Raw genomic sequence first — 19,985 nt, forward strand, 5'->3', positions numbered from 1 at the left:
TCCTTAACCTTACTTCCAAACAGCCCTTAACTTAGATATGCCAAAGATTAACTTGGGACCTTGTACATGCAAAGCATGTGCTCTATCGCTGAGCTACTTGGCAGCTGAAATACAAACAGCAATCCTGTGGGTATTATGCATTAGATAACACTCCAATAATTGGAATATATATAATTTGCCAAAAATTAGTTCTTTGGTCTTTAAGCTTTACAAAAATACTGATCTACCTTTTAGAACCAAAACCACTTATCAATAGGCCCATATGGTTAATCTCTTTTATTTATATTTTTACACACATACATTTTAGGAAATACTGCATACAGAATATTCATGTGCACTTTAGCCATCTTTTACAGACTACGGAAAATGCTAGAAAGTCAACAAGAACATGCTGAAGAGTTCCCAAACAAACTCACAATGCATAAACCAACTTACTCCAGAGTGCAAACCATCAATTTCGATAGGACTATTCTGGAGCGAATAGGTTAGAGATTGAAAGCTGAAGAGCATGTTAGATTCCCACATCTTATCCCGGTCACTCGGGAAAATGCATGTGATAAAGCTGTAATTTTTATATAAATCGGCAATTCATTTTAATTGCTTTGCTTTTACTATTGCCAATTTTGGGTATCACTTTGTTTTTGATCTTCAGGAAAAAATATGTTTGTAATCCAGGTAAATTCTTTATGTTCTTATACTGGAAATTATAAAGAGTTACATCCATCAATAACAGCAACAGCATAATCTCTGTCCATTTTCACCCACTGAGAATATATAGCAACAGTGTTGCTGGATTGTCTTTTTATCTAGAAATAGAGTCAAGAGTCATTTTTGAGGCTTCTAGCTAAATAATACAGAAGTGTTTTTTTCTAAAGCTACAAGTTATCCAATATTATATGGACTGTAAACTTGGACTTGTTCAATTTAAACAAACTATCAGCACAAGGGATTTTTTTTAAGATAAGGAGTGGGTACTTGTAAAGTTACACCTGAGATTTAGCAGTCTCTCTCCAGTCAGTATCAACAGGGTTTTTGTTTTTTAAGTGTAAGCTGCTTCTACAGACTGCATTGAAATGAGGGACATTACAAAATTCTTATCGTTTCACTAAGTAAAAATAGATTGTTTCACCATAAGGCATGAATGATTGTATTGATATACCGTACATATATACACACACACACACGCAATTCTCAACAGCAGTCACCACATAAGGAGTTTAGAGAGAATATAAAAATAGTTTCAAAAAGCAAAGATATATGATGTCAGTTCAATGATTCCTTATTTTTTAAAGATACAGAAACCTTAGACTTGTAGTTGGAAAACCAATATATTTATGGTACTGCGGAGGCTGCCAAAAGCATTGTCCAGCCAAAAAGTAAGCACTATAAATTTCAACTGATTATAATGAGGGAAATTAAGTACATGCTTAAATCTCCACAGTAGAATCAGAGTACTTAAATTTTGGCTAAATCGTGCTGTCTATTTTCACATTTTTAGTTCAAGACTGGAAATGATCTACAGTGAAATAATATTCAAATGAAACTACCCCTTTGGACACAACTACTTGATCCCATATTTATCAAGTGTAACATTTCACCAGGTGACAGCTTGAAGAAATATAACATTTTAGAACATTTGGGCACTGCATACCAAGCTGTTTGTGTCCCTTTCAGGTGAAGTTATTCATACAGCTTTTCAGGAGTCTAAAACATGTAGCTTTGTTACAGTCCAAATCTTTGCAGATTCCAAAGCCAGAGAGACAAACAGGTCTCAGTCTTTTCTTTTAGTCAGACTTATCCTTTTTCTTTCCTGTTAAAGGCACTTTACTTGAAATAGCAGAACCTACAGCTGTAACACCTCCCGTCACAGCAGAAACACTTCCTTTAACCAATCCTACTCCAACAGAAGGCACGGCTGTAACAGCTGTTTTGGTCATTTCCAGGCTCTTCCCTCCTATCCATGCTACACCACCAATTGTAGCACCAACGGCTCCCTTTGTTATGCTGAAGAGGCCCCCAGTCACTCGAGAGAGCATGCCAGGCTGTTGCTGTGGATGATCTTTTAAGGAACCTAAATATGAAAAAAAGGAAATGTTCAGTTATCATATATTCATTTATTTGAACCCAGCACAATTATTCTTCTGACATGACATCTACATGTTTACTGAAAGCACCTTTTCGGCTGTCTGTCTGGAGAAAGCCACTGTTACTAGTTCAAGTTCTTATTAAATGGTATACAAGCTTTGAAGTCTATTTTTTTAACTAGAAGGAGGGATAAAAATACTTTAAGTTATAAATAAAAGTGATACAATAAATAAAACTTGATTTTTGGTCATCCCTGCACTTCTCCAGGGTTTCTCCTTTAAAAATGTTGTCTACCATCCATTTCAACCCTTCCCCAAGTATATGTGAGAAAGGAAAAGAAAGAGGGAGAGACATCAGAGCAACTTTATTTTTGCAGGTGTACAAGTTCCAACAGTCTGAAAACTTTCCAAGCATTACATGAAAAGTTTTGTTTAGTGGTCTTACAACTAATTACAAACATGAGGTCTCCTTCAAGGCCTTCATAGAGCTTGTGTTTTGATGTGTCTGCTGGTTGTATCCAGCATATCTATGCTTGAGCATCTTTGAAATCAGAATTTTAAATACATGATTAATTCATAATTACATTAATTTAAAGCATGATAATGGGAGTGTATGTCAGCTGATTAAAGAAAAATTGGCAAGCTGTAAGGCCAATTTACATTTGATATTGGAATTCCATACCTGGAATACCAGATGTGTCATCTGACTCTAAAAAGAGCTGCAGGTGTTCCTGCCACGGATCAGGCTTGCAGCAGGCAGAGAGTGCTAACTCTTCTTCCTCAATGCTGCTTCTCCCTCCCCCCACACATCAAAAATGTCTCTGCCCAACTGCAGTAACAAACGCACACAGTATTGATTGCAGACTTTAAAAATGTAATGTATAGCCAACTCTGAATAAATATTAACTATTAAACATTTATTTATATCATGCTCAGCATGCTTAGGGGCAAACACTAGATTTTCTAACTGCAGTGTTTCCCAACTACAAACTCTTGGATGGGAGATATATTAGAAAACAAACCTACCAAATACACAAGCCCCTGATTTTTACAATTAGACTAAGGAAGGATTTTCCTGAAGTGGTTGCATGCACTTATGTACTACAGAAATCAGAGTAGCAGAATATTAGAGTGCTTCCTGGCATAGATTTCACAGTAAATACCTGCTAATTCTGAGAGCAGAACAGGGCTTCTTTACCTTCTCCCTCAAATGATCCCCCAAATGCTGCTCCTAGGGGAATCGGGACCTTCAGGAGCAGCATGAGGAGTGAACTGAGAGCCCTGCAGTAGGGTGGGAAACTGGCAGCAATTTCCCTCCTTGAACATGTTAGCAGAAATTTACTTTGGGATCCAAACACAGTGTTCTGCTAGCACTGGTCATCCACACACACATGCAGGATACCAGCTTCTGTGGTTACTGCTTGTCCATCCACACTAACTAGCAGGATGAACACAGGTGGCACAACCATCTCTATGCTGAAATCAGGATTATAGCTTTGAACAATCACCAAATAGTATGTAATCCCTTCTTCTGCACTTGTTTAGCCCTGCTAAACTGCTATTACTATAGCAGAAATAGGGACCATGGTGGAATAAAGATCAATGTAAAGAAATAACACCATGAACTAATGACTAATTAATGTACAAAATCTTACAAATATTTAATTAAATCCTATTGTCAGACATCTATAAATCATAATTCTATAAATATATCAAAACAATTTATCCACCATACCTATCATGCAAAAAAATCCCAAGAATATTACAAAAGTCTGACTGAAATTTCATCAACATTTTTCAACAAGCTGTGTACACTTTTTTCATAATTCAGTATGTTTTAGACATCATCAGTGTTAATAGCACTAATAAAAGTCCAGCTAAAAACTCATCTGACCCAATCTCCAGTAAGAATTTTAATTGTCCGTTGTCCAATGGAAAGCTGGTGTTGTTCAGTCCATTTTGAACCAACTATGTCCTTTCTCTAGGATTTTGTGCCATCCAAAATTGACACCAGAGTACTCAAGAACTGTCCACCTCTCTAGAATCTCCTGAAGTGTTCAAAATATTTATGACAATCTAGAACACAGCTTTTTCACTTCTATATACACAACTGATAAATTGTTTTGCTACATTTATAGAATTATGAAATTATAGAATTATGGGTGTCTGACAATATGATTTAATTAAATATTTGTAAGATTTTGTAGATTAATTAGTTATTATTTCACTGTGTGGTTTATTTAAGTTAGATTGCTATTACTGGCAGATATCTGCAAAGTTTATCAAATCTTATTCACAGGGAGTTTGAAAAATGGAGCCTAGAAGCAAGTATTTGGGAGGGGGCAGACCCAGCGCTAGGGGTTCTGCCACCCCAGGCACACCACTGCCGCCCACCCATGGGCTCCACACACGGTGACATCACCCAGAAGTGACTTCATCGCACCAGCACACTTTTCTCAAGTGTTCTTTCTTGGCTCCAATTGCTCAGAGCCAAGGAAGAACACTCAGCACACACCCCACCCAGCCCTCTCCAGATTTGGAGGGAGCTGGGCAGGAGGAGGTTCTGAGCAATGTTTTATCCTGTTATCTGCTGCCCTGAGCCTGCTTTGGCAGGATGGGCAGGATATAAATCTCAATATTAAAAATTAAATTAAAATTCAAAGTGTGACACAGTCAGCATTATTTGTACAGAATATAGATCTTAGTGTTGGGCACTGTCCCTTTCAAGTCCAATGCAAGATTGCTGATATCCCACTTATACAGAGCAACAGCAACTGCAATTGTCCCAGCACAAGGTGGAAATAATTCATTTTCCTTGGCTGCGATGCCCCACATATAAAATCAGATATCAAAAGTTGAGGGGAGACAAAAGTCTTCAGGATTATATCCAGCAAAGGATTTCTATGTATGGGAACAGGGTGTTTTATTGGCCCACTGTAGACCCCCCAACCCCCTCATATATTGGGGGAGGGGGGTCCTGTACCCTAGGAATAGCACCTTAAGGTAATGTTGAGATGTAGCAGGAAGTGGGAAATTCCTGCTCTGCCCATCAGCAGAAACAACTGTATCCAAGCCCTGCTGTCCTCAGTCCACAGGAAGAAGCTAATGTAGGCAAACAGTACAACTTACCAAGGCACAGAACCATCACTGAGAGAAGACATCCCTTCTCATCTATCCATCAGTTTTAATGGGAACTCTGGCCTGGAAACCTCTGTTAGGAAGCTTCCTCCCTTTGAGCCAAAAATGCCTCCAGGGGCCTTAGTCTGGAGTTGTTTCATTCACCCTCAAGCAAAACCCTGACAATGCCACATCCTGTCTAACATCCAAAGCCAGGAACAACATATGTACAAATATCTGAGGCTTTGACATAGATGACTAAATGTCTGAACCCTCCCTTCTTTTGTTTTCAACATGATAATTAAGTTGCACTCCTCAAAACAAAAATACCTGTGCACCTTTAGCTGATGCTTCACTGAAATAACACAAGCTGACACAAAGCAATGGCTATGGTGCTAGTCTTTTAAGTTAAAAAAAACATCAGGTTCAAATCCTCACACAATTGTGAAACTCGGTGCATGGCCTTGGGAAAGGAAGGTGAGGGAGCCTATCTTATAGGGTGGTTTGTGAAGTTAAAATGATGCCCTAAATTCCTTGGAGGTGGGATATAACAAAGGCCATGCTGCCACAACTCATTTCACTGCAGTATTATGCGGTTTGTCTCCACATGCCCTATAGGAATGGATCCAAGCCAAACACAACAGCACTGAAGCAGGAAAACGGTTGTTGGAACCAGAATGTGTGGGATAAGATGCAGCAGTTGAGCAATGGAACAGACAGCTCCATGGACAATCTCTTTCCCTAGGAGGACTTGAGAAACTCCAGTCACACATAGTTTTAAGCGCAAAGGTAACAAGAAGAACAGGTCAGTTGCCATAGTTTCTCACAAATTAAAAGTAATTTTGCTCATACAACTACATCAGATTCTGTTTCAGAAACCTGTAAAAATGCTGTTTTAAACTGAGTGTCAGGTATTCCTGCAGTGACTGAGTTGTTGGCTGAGTGAAGTTTGAGTCCAATGGCACCTTTAAGACCAACAAAGTTTTACTCTGAAGATGATATCTGAAGAAGTGCACACGTACACAAAAATTTATACCTTGAATAAAACTTTGTTGGCCTTAAAGGTGCCACTGGACTCTAACTTTGTTCTGCAGACCAGAACAAAGTACGGCTACCCACCTGAATCTGACTTATCAGTTCTGAGACTAAAGCCAGTTTTATTAATTCATTCACATAAGAAAATAATTCACAATTTAATAAACTGTGTCAATGAACACACAGAACATGCTTCAGCTCCCACACTGCATCTGTTGGTTCCCCAGTACTAAAAGCAATTTAGAAATTCATTTGCTAAAGGAACTTTTAAAAAATACCTCTGGTAGGCAGCTGCAGTAGTATGGCACCTTAAGTTTACAGAAATATAATAATCTTGCCACTAAATTTTACCTTCTGGTGGCTCATCATTAAGGTATGGAGGAACATCTTGTTGATTATTGTCTGTTTGATTCATTGTTACCTAGAAGACAGAAACAAAGTTGTCATACAGTTATTTTAAATATATATTGCTCACACATCCCCCTTTAAAGAACACCAAAGCTACAGTCTAATCCTAATATGTGACATACGAATTTTATTTTTACTTTAAAGTAGCCAGTACCATTTAATTGGACAAAATGCAGGGATGGCTGAAAACATGAAAAAACTGATGGCATGAAAACAGACTTTCATTTTAACTGTAACACAAATGCATGCATTACTGTAATAAAACATGGAAACTGAAAATTGCGCACAAGAATCCAGTCAACAGAAAAAAGGCCTCATATGGACTACAAGTTGATTATTGAAAATGACAGCCCTATAGGCTGGCACCAAGATCTCAAGAATGCTGTCAGAAAATAATAAAAATGAAGCTTGGCAATTCAGGAAAAAAATAAGATCTATATTATAACATTTGTTGTATTAAAAAAAAACTGGGCTGCTTCCAAACAGATTTTTCTCCACCTTGGAGTGCTATTTTTGGAGTAGCCACATGGCATCATGGTCTAACCACACTCTTTCTAATCCCCCCCATATATGCTCTTTCCCAAACTTGCTTTACTTCAGTCTTTTTGGAAAGAACACAGTTCAAGGTTGTGATCACACACACTAAATAATGCACTTTCAATACACTTTGCAACTGGATTTTACCAGCTCACACAGTAAAATCCAGTTGGAAAGTGCACTGAAAGTGGATTGAAAGTGCATTATTTAGTGTGTGTGATCGCAGCCCAAGTGTATTAGTATGTTATATGAAGGGAACATTGCAGATTTTCCTGCTGCAAATGTCCCAGCTCTACCAGTGCTTGTGTGTGTCATTTTCCAGCATTTATTCCTGAAGGACCACATTTATTTTCACTAACCTATTTTCAGTTTTAAGTACTTTGATTTCCTAATTTTTTTAAAGGAATACTTGCAGCACTTTTTGTTGTAGAGATATAAAGGGAAAGATGTGGGCAGGCTGTTGTGTCAATTTACTGGAAAGGGAAGCTGGAGAGATACTAGACATGTTGATAATGTGATACAGAAGTATATCCACTGAAACATATATTTCAAACTCTAATATAACCATTATAGTGCTATAGTATGTGTGTGAAGAACAAACAAACAAAAGGTTAGTGAGCTGCCATATCAGCCATGATAACTTTGTCTCTAAAAACCAATACAGAGTCACTAAGGAGTACATGTGGGAAGAAAGATGTTGGAAAAGAAGGAGGTAGGAAAGTGCACAGAAAACTCCCAGATGAAGCTCATGCCAACGTGCATGCCTCTGCACTTGCAGTAGCCATTTAAAGGAATATGGAGAATCCTCACAAGAGGAAGCCTTGTTTTTCAAACTGCAAGAGGAAAACTGTGATCATTTCACAGAAGTTTTATAGAAATGTTCCAGGTAATAGCTAATGTACTTTTCAGGCAAATGTACTTCAAGACAACTTATTTTCAGATCTTGTAAAACCACTCCATGTAACCAAGAACCAGAGACACTGCCAAATTGACTAGATGAACTCCAATGCCACAGACTCCAACAAGGAAGGACTGCTTTCAATAACTCATAGCTGTGTTGCAATATCTTGACATCTAAGGAATCAGCTAACTTAGCCTCATTTCCTGGCCTGGCATTGTACAGTATCTTAGTATCATGAGGGCATAGTTACAAATTAATAAACTCTTATGCCTTATTACATTCTATTGGTAATATTCATTCTATGTTCAGATGCATAATTTACATAAATGCATATAAATTGGTGAATATTAGTAGTATTGTTTTCTAAGCTGGTGTTCACTATATACAGGAGCACTTCCCTGTAATTTAACAAGAAAGATATGTTCAGTACAACTTTTGAAGATTCCTTACTCTTCAGCAAAAGTCATATGAGCTGTCAGACGGGTGTTAAGTCCATAGATACAGCTGTCAGTGGAGACCATAAATTTACTTCTGGCACTCAGCAGGAAAACCCTCTAGTATATTCCTAGCATAGAAATAATACAGTTTCAAAAATAGTCACTGGCAGCCAAGAGAAGCAAAGAAAGTCTCTTTTGAAATGGTGCCAGCCTGCATCTAGTGCTGATATGCAGTGCATCACCTGCCTACAATTGATGGATAGGAATTGCTAAAATTAAATACACACACACTTGCTGTACCTCGTCTGTAAAACACAAAAACATCACTTTAACTCTAAAGTAAGAAGGGAAAGTGCCAAGTCTCTCTTGGCTCCTAAGAAGAATGAAATTTTTACTAAGCTCAGTCAAAATCTGAGCTATGGTCCTAAAAATCAGCAGGTCTTTCTTTCAAGTAAGAATGTTAAGGCTCAAGAAAGAAAGCCTGTCCACATCATTTGAGGTCACAGACTACAAACATTTGGATGGAAGGCTGCCAAGTAATAACCTTTAACAAATTTATTGAGGAGTTTAATTAGGGGAATCTAGAAAGTACTAAATTTTGAGACCAGTCTGTATCCTTGTGTCCTGGCCAGACAGTTCAGACAAACATACACTACCTACAAGTTTAATTGGACAGAACATTAAGTCTTACTTCTTGTCCAAGAGATTTTGCAACACTACTATAAGCTGCTTTGGAAGTTTCTGTTTTAGAAGTTGGCAAATGTGTACCCATGTCTGCAATGACATGAATTAGCAAAGACTGAAAAGTGATTTAAGAAATCTCCTATTTTTATCCCCCCTTAAATAACTTTATGAAAAAACATTAATTCTGCTTTAAGGAAACACTGTCCTAGGGAATTATCGGTACTCACCATACAAATATGGTATCCCTACTACCTTAGAAGCAAACTACTAAATATTTCTGTTCCTGTCTTTTCAAGACATCAGAGCAAATATTTGAATATCTATTCTATTTATGGAAAATGATCCACTTGAGTCAGTCCAATTGATTTTAGCAGGGCAGCAACACTCCACGTGTTAAGACTTTTTTAAAAATGCCAAATAGCATGATGTAAACATCACTAAAAACATAATTTATGTCCTACAATTCTTTTTATTTATTTACAATATTAAACATTAATATAAAGCATTATATATTACATTATGTACATACGTGTATAACACCTTGCTGTATAGCTTCAATATCCAAATACAAGTCTCTTCTTTCTTTTAATTAAATAGCAAAATCTACAAACAAGACTTGTGGTTAATGTCAAAGGAAAAGTATACATTACTCCAACATAACAAGAAAATGCTGCACACATATAATAAGTTAAATCATCCAAGTTATTTGCAAAAGAAAAGTTGCTGAGCTTGTTTAAGAAATGTTACCTGAACAACAGGGAAGCTGGATAATGTGTTTCCCAATGCGGCAACTGTTCAATAGCTATTTTTACCCTACATACTTAATGTGGGGGGGGGGGGCTCCTAATCTAGCAACATCATCTAATGTATTTACACAGAAAGGCAGTTCAGCATTTTTTGCTGTATGTCGCCTATATGTGTATAGCCTTGCTGTTACTACATAGCCTCACATTTTGTTAACCTTTATACTAGATATTTGGAAAGCTAGGGCTCCAGAAGAATAAGTAGCAGCTTTTACAATCATGCATAATGTTGCACCCAAAACTTGAATGTAAACATTCTTAGAGCTATTTAATACATATTTCAATCTTTAGAAAACTTCATGAGCTCCATGAACAAACAGTACAAGACAAATATGCACGTTTCTATTTGCCAGAGAACCAGCCCTGTATTCTGACTTCCTCCAAAAGTACATGCACATGCATTCATTCATGGTGGTGTAAAAGGAAGGTTCATGGCATTTCCTGCATGAGCCAATACCCTGCAGGAAATGTGTTGTGTGAATTTATTTGAATTTTATTTCCATCGTATCAATCTACTAAAATGCATCTATTTCTGTCTACGCAAATACAGTTATCAATGAGGTAGTACACAGTGTTTAAGAAAATGAGCTATGATCCAGGAGGTGCTCAATTCAAACTCTTCCTCTGCCACAAACTCACTAGCAGACTTTATGTAAACAACTCTCTCTTTCAGCCTTAAATTCTACACCCCTTGATTATTGTAATGTTGATTTAATATTACAGGAGGATTACAGAGATAATGTGAAGTACACAGAAGAGTCAGGAAGTGTCACATAAGTACTGAGTATTATACTATTAAAGGACAGATGTCCATATACATCTGTAATGGAGTGCTTCTTTTTGTAATGACAGGTTAAGATGAATTACCACGAAGTCGCTGGACCTGAACTATCCTGGATTAATTACCTACTGCTGCGCAATAAATTATCCTACTACAGGTGTTCATTTAAAAACAAAATAAGATCACATATATTCAAATATGCAAGGCATTAATTTATATAATATAGTGGCACAAGAAGACCTTGAAATTTATTGCAAAACCACACTGTCCCAATACAGTCCAACAGAATAAATATTTTGTAATTGAGTTCACATTTAAAATCTAATTGTGACATGCTAAAGTTTTGAAGGTGGAGAATTCAAAATGCAAATCCTCCACCTCTCAGTCTGTTCTTCATTGGGTTCCAAATTCTTCCACAGTTCAGACCACATTCAGGATAGGTTCTCATGCCCTCCTCACAACCCTGTACTTTTCCCCAGATACATTACCAAAAGGCAGTAATGATGGGCCCTCAGATATGACCTAAAACACCGCAGTAATTTATTTTTATTTGCTTCACTTATACCCCACTTTTGTCCCCTGTGGGGAGCCAAAGTGACTTACAATGTTCTCCCCTTCCCCATTTTATTTTATCCTCATAATAACCCTGTCAAGTAGATTAGGCTGAAGTGTATGACCGCTCCAAGGTCACCCAGCAAGCTTCCATGTCACAGTGGGGATTTGAAGCTGGATCTCCTAGATTCTAGTTCAACATTCTAACCTCTACACTCAGGGAAATGTACTTCCTAGACTTTCCCTTATTAAGCATGCCACTTGCCCTGCTGACAAATATTTTCAAGCATTCCTGGTGCCTGGGAAACTACTGTAGCAGTTTCCCATAGCATAATGGAAGGTACACTTTAAGACTTCGTTACATGACTTCTCATGGTGCTACCGTCAGGTGAAGTTGGAGGGGACAAGTGCTCAGAAACATGCATGGGTTTCAACATCTGAATGAACTGGTGTTTTGTTTTTGTTGCCTGTTCTGTAAACAAAAATTGTTTGACGTCTGAATATAATACATATTGAAGAATACTTAGAAATTATTAAAATTTCTGCTTCAAAATTATTGAACATTTAACTGGATTTTGAATAAACCATTTTCTTTTTTAAAAAATTCTCTATGAGATATACAATCCATACAAAATTGCTTAAGTCCACCTTGAACTTACCAGGTCTTTACATGCACAACTGTCTCTTTCTCAGGTCTTGCCCATGAGACTGAAAGACTTTAAAAGTCTACACATAAACAAAGAACTGTATCAGAAAATAAATTCAGTATGAATAATGCAGCCTTAAGCACTGAAGTTACTCACTGGGAACCATGAAAATTAACAGGGGAAAAGCAGAGGAGAAGTGGGCTTAAAGGAAACACATCCTCTGAAGTCAATTCCCCAAAGAATCCCTAAAGTGGTAAAAGGAGGAAGATGACTGTGCAACACATTTCTTTTCCGCACTTCCCAGTGTGGTGTTTAGCATTCTCTCCACCCAACCTCTCCCCAAACACCCAACTACTCTCGCCACACACCCTTCCCCATCCCTTATGCCCCTGCCTCTCAAAATCCCAGCCATACTGCATGAGAGCAGTGCCTTATACTAGCAAAGTACAAATTCCTGGTCCTCACTCTGGGCCAGTTTTAACAGCAGGGGAAGTAGGGGTTGGGCAATTAAACTTATTCCTTATCACTTTTCAGCAAACATAAGAATTATCATCACTTGTAGAGACCCTTTCCTGCCCTGTCTCCTCACCCCCACCATTAAAGTAACTAAATTTCCACATGTGATAATGTATCTTATTAATATAGTTTGATACTTACCAACTATAACTGCATCTGGATATTCCACTGCAATATTTTTGCATAAAAACCTATGAGAATAACAGCATACAGAAGATTTCTCAAAATGTATATTAACACATAATGCTGCAACACATACTAGCATTGAGAAATTAAAATAATCCACACTGCTCATGAAGTGCCATAACTAATGCAAATATTCTAAACAAGAAAGAGAGGCAAACTGGAAGACCAAAAAGCAAGAATTATGCTCAATTACAACAAGAATGTTCTGAGTATATTGCTTTGGTGAAAGAATTCCTACATTGTATCACAGTGGGCATCCATCAAGGCAAGGTTATCTAAGGGGAAAAACAGATGGCTTGGTTAGTAGCATTTACCCTCATCACAAGCCAGGCAAATCAAAGAAAAGGGAGGCTTACAACTGCAAATCTTTGGTGCACTTATGTCATGGAAAAGGAGGTTATGTGGGAGAAAAGCTAGGGGACAGGGGCTGTCCACAATAGGCCTCAGCAATGGGAATGAAAGGAAATAAGGTAAACTCAAATCTCATTGCACCACATGCAAAGGACAAGAAAATAATAATGCCTTGCCCAAACTCAACTGCTTTCAGAAAGATAAAGCAAAATTCTACAAATTGATGTATATTTTAATAATTGCTATTCAAAGGTTTTCTGAATTTGTTAATTTTACTATTCCACTATTGTTTTTTAACTTTGTACCACTTGGCATTCCAAACCCCACCAGCTATATGTGGCTCTGCTTACTGTACCTCATTCCTCATCTGAAGAAGTATGCATGCACACAAAAGCTTACGTTCTGAATAAAACTAAGTTGGTCTTAAAGGTGCAATTGACTCCTATTTTGTTTTACTACTTCAGACCAACACGGCTGCCTATTTGGTGCTATTCTTATAAGCAGCTGGCAAACTGAGAGGTGGGATAAGTCCACTTAGCTTTCTTACTGGCAGGAAACTATGGGCATCAATAGCTGAAGGTTTACAGTGGTGTCGAACTCATTTGTTATGTGGGCCAGATCTGACATCAATAAGACCTTGTCAGGCTGGGTCATGTGTGTCGTAAAATGTAATGCCAGGTAGCAGAGATATAAACTTTATAAAGCACATAGACAAACACAACCGCAGATTTTTTTAAAAAAAATTAAAACATTAGCGCTCCGTCTTAAAGGTGCTCTCTTTATATCTCTCCTGTGTGATCCAGGGAACTGAGCAAAGGAAGCTCTGGCTCTTTCCTTCCTTCAGGAACCAGGAGGGGAGTAGCCTCAACCAGTAGAAGGGAAAGAGGCTTGGCTCAGAAGCTCTGCTGTGCAATTGAGAGAGCCTGGCAAACTAAGCTATTCCTCCTCCCATCCTCCCCCCCAAAAAACTTAAAACATTAGCGCTCAGTCTTAAAGGTGCTTTCTTTATATCTCTCCTGTGTGATCCAGGGAACTGGGCAAAGGAAGCTCTGGCTCTTTCCTTCCTTCGGGAACCAAGAGGGGAATAGCCTCAACCAGTAGAAGGGAGAGAGGCTTGGCTCAGCAGCTCTGCTGTGCAATTGAGAGAGCCTGGCAAACTAAGCTATCCCTCCCCCCAGCTTCCCTTGGAGAAAATAGAGGTTTTGCTCTGTAGCTTCTGTGCGATTGAGCAACCCTGTCAAAGCAAGCTGTTATGCAGAAAGAAGCTAGAGAGAGGGAGAAGGAAGCAGATGACAGCCAGTTGCTCAGGGGCCTTCTAGGAGCCCTCTGGGGGCCTGATTTGGCCCCCAGACTGCACATTTAACATCCCTGGTTCACAGTTAGTTATTAAAACAGGGCACACATTATGTCAACAAATTTGGAAAACACAACAGTGATCACAGGATTGGAAAAGATCTGTTTATATTCCAATCCCAAAGAAGGGTAATGGCAAGGAATGTTCAAACTATCACACCATTGCACTCATTTCACATGCCAGCAAGGTCATGTTAAAGATCCTACAAGCCAGGCTTCAGCAGTATGTAGAATGGGAACTACCAGAAGTTCAAGCTGGGTTTCGGAGAGGTAGAGGAACTAGATATCAAATTGCCAACATTCACTGGATTATGGAGGAGGATTATTGGGGAGGATTATTATGGAGGAGGATTATTGGGGAGGGATGATGGCTCAGTGGTAGAGCATCTGCTTGGGAAGCAGAAGGTCCCAGGTTCAATCCCTGGCATCTCCAAAAAAGGGTCCAGGCAAATAGGCGTGAAAAACCTCAGCTTGAGACCTTGGAGAGCCGCTGCCAGTCTGAGAAGACAATACTGACTTTGATGGACCAAGGGTCTGATTCAGTATAAGGCAGCTTCATATGTTCATGGAGAAAGCAAAAGAGTATCAGAAAAACGTCTATTTCTGTTTCATTGACTATGCTAAAGCCTTTGATTGTGTGGATCACAACAAACGGTGGCAAGTCCTTAAAGAGATGGGAGTACCAGACCACCTCACATGTTTCCTGAGAAACCTGTATAAGGGTCAAGAAGCAACTGTCATAACGAGATATGGAACAACCTATTGCTGTAGAATAGGAAAAGGAGTTTGACAAGGATATATATTGTCACCTTGCTTATTTAATTTGTATGCAGAGTACATCATACAGAATGCTGGCCTGGATGAAGCAGAAGCCAGAATTAAGATTGCTGAGAAAAACATCTACAACCTCAGATATGCAGATGACACTATTTTAATGGCAGAAAGTGAGGAGGACCTAAAGAACCTCTTGAAAGGTGAAAAGAGGAGAGCACAAAAGTAGACTTGAAATTCAACATCAAAAAAACTAAGATCATGGCATCTAGTCCCATCACACCTTGGCAAATAGAAGGGGAAAACATGGAAGTAGTGACAGATTTTACATTTCTGGGATCCAAAATCATTGCAGATGGTGACTGTAGCCATGAAATTAAAAGAAATTTGCTCTTTGGGAGGACAGCTATGGTGAACCTGGGCAGTATAACAAAAAGTAGAGACATCACCCTGCCAACAAAAGTCAGTATAGTCAAAGCGATGGTATTCCCAGTAGTAATGTATGGCTGTGAGAGCTGGACCATAAGGAAGGCCGAGAGCAGAAGAATAGATGCTTTTGAGATGTGGTACTGGAGAATACTCTTGAGAGTCCCTTGAACTGCAAGAAGATCAAATCAGTCAGTCCTAAGGGAAATCAACCCAGACTGTTCACTGGAAGGTCAGATGCTGAAGCTGAAGCTCAAATACTTTGGCCACCAAATGAGAAGGGAGCACTCCCTGGAGAAGGTCCTGATGCTAGGAAAGACAGAAAGCAAAAGAAGAAGGGGATGGCAAAAGATGAGATGGCTGGACACTGTTACTGATATAACAAACACGAATTTGAGCAGACTTCGGAGGATGGTGGAAGACAGGAGGGCCTTTGTCCATGGGGTCGCAGAGTCGGACTCGACTGTGTGACTGAACAACAACAACAACGAAGTTCAGTATAAGAAATCAAACTACAACAGTCAACTTTGGAAGAGTAGGTAAGAGGGGTTCTTAAGTTTGCAGAGATTGAGTAAAGAAGGTGTTCTTTTCTATTCCAGTCTCAAAATAGATTTTTATTTATATTAAAATATACATGTTAAAGTGGGGTAGTTCTTAATGCCACTTGTATCTAGAAAAGAGAACAGTATGTGCTCTGGAGAGCTGCTGATGGAGGGGGGGCAGGGAATAGCTGGGGTTAGAATGTGGCTGCCACTCTGGAAGTAAATCTTGAAATACCCGTGAGTCCACACATTTTCTGGCTGTTTGCACCAGAACTAGTCAACATCACTTTTTCACCTTACTGACCTGTCAAGGGAATTATTTACATAATAAAACTTTTCAATGAAGACAACAGTATTTTTCCCATTATTGTGCACTCTGTACCCTGAATCAGTTTATAAACTAGCAATCACAGGACTGTTGGCCAGAACCATCGAGGCAGCAATTTTCTTCCCCTCCCCAACAGAGTTCCACTCAAAGTAAAAAAAATGTTTCCAACAACTGCGTGCAAAAGATTCCTCACACTTCTAACTAAGCTTCCCTTTTAAGGATTTACATGCAGTACTTTGGTTGATATTCTTCAGGTCTGGTTAGCCAAACTGGAGTGAGTGTGTGTGTGTGGCTGAGCAGCAAAGCTCTCAAGTGCTGTTCTATTCTCCAGCTAGGCGACCAGACATCTGCCACACAAATTGATCCCTGAAGATTTCTCAGCCTACATCATAAACATGGCTCCATCTAGCAGAAACAGCTTCACAGTTTATCAACTACAGATTTTCAGGCACAGCATTAGGTACACACACATGCATACATATTACATTCTAAATCAGGGAACTAGAACACTGAATTTCCAAACAAGTAGTAGCACTGCAAATGAATACTCATGTAATCATTTTTGGCACTAATGAAACTGTAACAAAGAGCTTGAAGGCAGAACAGAACTGTAAGCAGCAACTGGGGAGAGGGGAATGCATCTACTATAGGAAGCCTAAAATGGGGATCCTGAAGGCACAAAGAGATTTCTTGGATCGCAACAGTGACGTGGCAGGAGAGGCAGGGAAGTAACCTGGAACTATGCAGCTGTCGAAGGAAGTGCTGGTTGGCCTCTTTTCCCTGCCCCCTAAAGGGTTCTTCCACGTTCTCTGTTAACACTCCTTTCTAACAAAAGGTGCTATATTAGTTTCTCCCGAATATACCAGAAGCAACTCCTGTCTTCCTTCGCTTACCCACCACCCCACTTCCATTTACAAATTCTCATACCATTTGCACACCAAAAACCCCACAAACTAACTTGCTACTCTTTCAAGGAGAGAAGGAACACATACACTCAAACATACACATCCCTTGTTACCTCCTCCACTTACTAAAAGGCCTGACTAAACAGGCTCTCAAGGAAAAGCTGGTGGAGATGCGCATTGGAGAGTTTCACCGCACCCCCCTCCCCAAGTTTAATACTCTCCGATTACCGTTGACATGGCCGTTTTAGCTTTAAGCAGAAAAGAAACAGAAAAAGCTCTTCTTAGGCAAAACTGCACTTTCTTTTAATGAACGAAATCCGCCCCCCTCGTTTTCTTTTCACCCTAAAAGGGGAGCAAGTACTGAAAGGGAGGGGGGTCTCCTCACTCAAAGCAGAGTCCCTGCAACAAATCAACCGCCACCCTCGTTCAGGTTTACCGTTTTCCTTAAGCCACCTTTTTAAAGATGCCCCCTAAGAGCCAGCGTCACCCAGAGCACTGTCCCTTATCTGCAGCGTACCCCCTAAGCCGGCACATATTGGGGAAGGAGAAGGGGGAGACCGAGCCACTTACTCCCACTCCCTTCTTCCGGAAAGGAGGCCAGGGGGAGGGGAAGATGGAAGAGCCCACCCCCCTGCCCTTCCTCCCCGTTAGAGGAGGGGGCGAATAGGTCGCTTCTCGTTCTCACCTCCGCGGGATTCCAGTAGGACTACCTGAGAGCTCCGTCGCCAGCCTCCCCAGCCCCGCAGCAAACCCAGACCCTTCAACAGCGCTACCGCTTCAACGCTTGCCGACGTGGCGCCTTACGCACCTCGCCCTGTCTCCGCCCGAAGAGCCCGCCTCGAACCCAGCGCCCCCCGCCGTTCGGAGGGGCGCGCAGGCGCCTCAGCCTAGGCCCAAGCCTGTCTGTACGCCCAACGGCCTCCCAGTTCTCCTCAGGGTCCTCCGAAATGGCTGATGCTGAGGCGCCCCTACGAAGGGGATGGCGACGACAGTACAGCCACTCTTTCCCTCACACACACACCCGTGCTCCCCTCCCCCATGTCTTTCGACGCATAACTGAAACGGATTGTATGCATAGCGAATCTGTAGAAACACGTCAAAAATTCTCTGTGATAAGTTTAGAGTTGCCACTTTTTTCTACCAACGGTTCCTGTGCCCTTAAGAGCTGCATGACAGGAAGACCTGCCTCTCCTGTCATGAAGATGTTTGTGGTGAGAAAGCACCTGTTGAAACTTTGCTTGCGGCCCCGCAGTTCCTAAAGACAGCCAGAGCATTGCCGCAAACTGTTAAAAAGGACAAGATTGCTTCACATGAAATCCTTACCAATAGCGTAAGTAGGGTAAGGTAGCAGAATATTTTACAGTGGATAAAAGCACTAAAGAGATAATTTGTATAATGAAATAAATATTAGGAGTATTGACGGAGGTGCAAGTTACAATCAAGGATTGCTAATGTACATTTGGGCAGGGGTCCCTAGCCTTTTCCAAGCTGTAGGCATCTTTGGAATTCTGAGACAAGGTGGTGGGCACAACCACAAAATGGCTGCCATAAGAAAAATACTTGGTTTTATACCTTACTTTTGTTTTGTCTACTCAAAGGAGTCTCAAAGCAGCTTACAATCACCTTCCTTCCCTACAAGAGACACCCTGTGAAGTAGGTGGGACTGAGAGAGCTCTGAGAGAACTGTGACTGGCCCAGGATCACTCAGCTGACTGAATGTGGAAAAGTGGGGAATCAAACCCAGTTCTCCAGATTAAGAGTCTGCTGCTTTTTAACCACTACATCACAGCTGGCTCTCAGGTAGGAGGTGGAGTCAACCATGAAACATCTGCCACCACAGCAGAGCCAACTACATAATATATGTACTTTAATAGTAACTCCTTAACATTTCAAAAGAAGATCTATTTAATAGGATGTCTTCTCATCTGCACAGCTAATCACAAATCCTACTGGACAAAGCCCTATATAGTTCCACCCACTTTCTAAAAGGACTTCGTGAACACCAGAAAAAGTGGTGTTCGGTGCCATGGCCCCCATGGGCACTATGTTGGGGATTCCTGTATAAAGCGATGGAACTGCAGCTTACTGGTAGAATATTTTGCTTTGCTACAAAATGTTCCTGGTTCAGTGCTTAGCATCCTTAACTAAAGGGATCAGGTAGTAGGTGATGGGAGAGACTTCCATTTGAGACACTGGAGAGCAACTGCCTGTCAGCACAGTCCATACTGCTCTTTGTAGATCAATGGTCTGACTCAGTATAAGACAATCCAATCTTGTTCCAGTTTTGAGCAAGGTGATAGTGATTGAACGGGTTGACAACCTCAAGCTTTTCTGGATGAGGCACATTGTCTAGATCCTTTCCAAACTGTCTTTAGTCCCGGTTATGGGACTGAAACTGCCTTGGCCACCGGGTAGACATACCAAGAGTTGGCAGAAGCAGTGCAACTCTGCTAATTCTCCAGGACCTCTCAGAGGCTTTTGATGCTATCAGTTGTGGTATCCTTCTAGACCACTTTTCCAGACTGGCATTGGGAGGTTGTTGTTCCAGTTCTTCCTGAAGGATAGGTTTCAAAAATGTGCTACTGGGGACTGCTCCTCAAGCCTTCAGCTTGTGAGGTTAG

General features: G+C 40.2%; 1 protein-coding gene across 5 annotated transcripts; it reads right to left on the reverse strand.

Annotated features, from left to right (window-relative positions):
- Positions 1–261: 261 nt before the first annotated feature.
- TMEM263 (transmembrane protein 263) lies at positions 262–18,279 on the reverse strand. 5 transcript variants are annotated; one of them, XM_060245562.1, is made up of 6 exons: positions 18,050–18,279; positions 12,644–12,693; positions 11,999–12,065; positions 9,733–9,806; positions 6,588–6,657; positions 262–2,071 (listed from the first exon to the last, which is right to left on the reverse strand). In XM_060245562.1, exons 5-6 carry the CDS (start codon positions 6,649–6,651, stop codon positions 1,785–1,787), a joined length of 351 nt encoding a protein of 116 aa, XP_060101545.1. In that variant the 5' UTR covers positions 6,652–6,657; positions 9,733–9,806; positions 11,999–12,065; positions 12,644–12,693; positions 18,050–18,279; the 3' UTR covers positions 262–1,784. The 5 variants fall into 5 exon arrangements, with proteins under 5 accessions (XP_060101545.1, XP_060101549.1, XP_060101547.1 ...); XM_060245566.1 differs by having other exon boundaries at positions 18,075–18,143; XM_060245564.1 differs by having other exon boundaries at positions 17,801–18,140.
- Positions 18,280–19,985: the final 1,706 nt, after the last annotated feature.

The sequence above is a fragment of the Heteronotia binoei genome, chromosome 8, assembly GCF_032191835.1.
Source record: "Heteronotia binoei isolate CCM8104 ecotype False Entrance Well chromosome 8, APGP_CSIRO_Hbin_v1, whole genome shotgun sequence".
In the NCBI taxonomy this organism is placed as follows: Eukaryota; Metazoa; Chordata; class Lepidosauria; order Squamata; family Gekkonidae; genus Heteronotia; species Heteronotia binoei.